General features: G+C 40.3%; 1 protein-coding gene across 2 annotated transcripts in view; it reads right to left on the reverse strand.

Annotated features, from left to right (window-relative positions):
• Positions 1-3,021, reverse strand: part of ADGRG2 (adhesion G protein-coupled receptor G2) — a 114,423-nt gene that overhangs the window by 6,547 nt on the left and 104,855 nt on the right. The window contains exon 25 of one of the 2 annotated variants that reach the window (XM_027775476.1): positions 2,593-2,694. The exons of the other annotated variant lie outside the window; for it this stretch is intronic. Coding sequence (XP_027631277.1) covers positions 2,593-2,694 — 102 coding nt within the window. The remainder of the gene's footprint in view (positions 1-2,592; positions 2,695-3,021) is intronic. 2 annotated transcript variants of the gene reach the window in all.

A 3,021-nucleotide genomic window follows, 5' to 3' on the forward strand; every position in this document is an offset into this window, starting at 1 on the left:
GCAAAAAAACTCTCAAAAAAAAAAAAGAACCAAATGTATGCTGTAACCAAATAACCAAAGGTACGATGCTAACACTTCTGTACAATGTCTGGCCCACTACCAAATAAAGCAACTGGCAACCAGGACCTGTGGAGAAAAGGTTGAGTCAAGACTAAAAAGTTCAGAAGGTAAACATTAAAAATTACTTTGGGAAATGGAAATCATGACCTCAATATGAAACAAATTCTAAAAATTTTGTTGTAGCTTCATCTTCATTCAAGAAGCAGCCACTCCATTAATTCTACTGCTCACGAAATTCCAGATAGGAATGATTTTTTTAAAAATTCACTAGGTTTTTCCCTCTAAGGTCCACCATGAAAAATATATATTTTAACAGGTCCTATTCACTAATTTCCAGAACAAATGGCCCTTTAGTAATGAATGATTTAGATCTTAATATATATAATCCCTTTCTTGACATTTAAGTAGAGGAGAAATTAAGGTACATCTTTACCAGAATTTTCAGCCAGCCGAAACTTTCCACAACAGAGGTACCGCCTCCATTGCTTCCTGACATTCTCTTTTGCTACACAGTAAAACATGAATATGAAAAATCCTAAGGAGAAAAAAAAGAAATACCATAACAGAATGACTTCACAACTAAGATCCGAATGTCATAAGCTTACTTTGCACAAAAGATGAAAGTCTTTAGAAGCTGTGGGCAAAGTGAAATTTTGCAAATTGAATCATGAGTCCAAAGTCCTAGGAAAGCTTGCTGTCTAAAGGCATCTGGGACATGTGCGTTATTAATATATATTTTTAAAACCTTTGTAAGATACATAATTTTTTTTTTTTTAAAAAAAGAATATTTTGGGGACCAGCATGTGGCATGGTGGCTAAGGTGCTGGACACTCCCACATGGCCAACTATGGTTCGAGTCCCGAACTTGGTGGCTTGCTTTCTCACTTTCTCTCTCTGTCTCTCTGGTCAAAATTTAAAAAAATAAATAACTGAATGAAAAATAAAATTCAAAATAAATAATTCTAAAGAAAAAAGCAAACTTCTAAAAAGAATGATAATTTCACATTTCCAGAATTAAATTCACTGTCTCTCTTCTCTCATCCTGTCCTTGGTCTCCTCTATCTTGGAAGTACAAGCCACCCACCCAAGATTCCAGCTCAGACCTAGGCCCCTCTGGGTATGCAATCCATCTCTGAGTTTGGTCACATGTCATCTCCTCCATCTGCCTCACGTCCCCCTCCTTCTTCTGTAGCCCACTGCCCTTTCGCTTGCATGGGGCCCTGACTGCCAATATGTCCTCTTCAGCCTTCCTGCCGCCCTTTGAAATTCTCCCCTGGTGTCCTGGAGAGCAAAGCTGAAGGCTTGAAGGGGCCCTCATGCTCCACCTCCTGCCTCCCACCTACCTCAGCCCCCCAGGTATGGAGGTCAGGGCTCCTCACACAGCCCCTTTTCTACCACTTTCCAAAGCTTTTGCCAATAGGTATTTGCTGAATAGAGAGACGAATTTGCTCCCCAGCCATTAAGATACCTACTTTAAAAGTTGCATTTAAAAATACCAGATTTGGGGCCAGCAGGTGGCATGGTGGTTAAGGTGCTGATGATGATCAACCACGTGGCTGATTCTGTAGCTCCAATCCTGGACCTGGTGACCTGAAGGACACTTAGGGCGTGTGTGCATGCATGCCCAAAATCACAAGAAGGGAATGGCAGAGAGGGAACTGTGGTGTGGCCACCCCCCTGGGAGGTGATTTCTCACTTTCTCTCTCTGTCTCTCTCTCTTCCTGTAAGTGCACACAGTCTATAGCAAAAGTCTAATAAAATAAAGTAAATTAAAATTTAAAATAATACCAGGTTTGCTTCTAGTACGGTACATGGGCCCATTCTCAAGACTTGATGTCTTTTTAAAAAATATAATTATTTCTTATTATTTTTTAATTTGCTATAGGGCACATGTGCTTACCAAAGACAGACAGAGAGAGAGGGAAAGTGAGAAAGAAAGCTGCTGGATGCAGGACTTGAACCAAAGTCGACCAGCTGGGAGTCCAACACCTTAACCACAATGCCTCCTGCTGGACCCTCAGCATTTGAATTTTTAAAAAAAAACTATTTTATTTAACTTTATTTTTTATTATTATTTTCCAGTCTGATTATATAGAGAAGGGAGGGGGTGAGAAAACAAGCCACCAGATCCAGGACTCAAACCACGGTTGGCCATGTGGGAATCCGGTGCTTTTAACCACCACGCCACCTGCCAGCCCTTCAGCATTTGAATTTAATCTCAGGCTGGGATTTCTTTGAAAGCCAGCAAAATGATCTATTGCCTGATCGAACTCCAGGAGGAAGTTAACAGGAACTAAAAGCAACAGGAAAAGAGGAAAATAAGCAGAAGCGAAGACAATTAAAAGGCATCACAACAGGGAACCAGCAGTTAGCGTAATGGCTATGTCGCTGGACTCCCACATAGTCGACCGCGGTTCGTGTCCCCGCCCCGGTGGGTACAAATGGCCCTTTAGTAATGAATGATTTAGATCTTAATATATATAATCCCTTTCTTGACATTTAAGTAGAGGAGAAATTAAGGTACATCTTTACCAGAATTTTCAGCCAGCCGAAACTTTCCACAACAGAGGTACCGCCTCCATTGCTTCCTGACATTCTCTTTTGCTACACAGTAAAACATGAATATGAAAAATCCTAAGGAGAAAAAAAAGAAATACCATAACAGAATGAATTCCCAACTAAGATCCGAATGTCATAAGCTTACTTTGCACAAAAGATGAAAGTCTTTAGAAGCTGTGGGCAAAGTGAAATTTTGCAAATTGAATCATGAGTCCAAAGTCCTAGGAAAGCTTGCTGTCTAAAGGCATCTGGGACATGTGCGTTATTAATATATATTTTTAAAACCTTTGTAAGATACATAATTTTTTTTTTTTAAAAAAAGAATATTTTGGGGACCAGCATGTGGCATGGTGGCTAAGGTGCTGGACACTCCCACATGGCCAACTATGGTTGGAGGCGCGT

The sequence above is a fragment of the Tupaia chinensis genome, unplaced genomic scaffold (genome assembly GCF_000334495.1).
Source record: "Tupaia chinensis unplaced genomic scaffold, TupChi_1.0 Scaffold000567_1, whole genome shotgun sequence".
Classification (NCBI taxonomy): domain Eukaryota; kingdom Metazoa; phylum Chordata; class Mammalia; order Scandentia; family Tupaiidae; genus Tupaia; species Tupaia belangeri.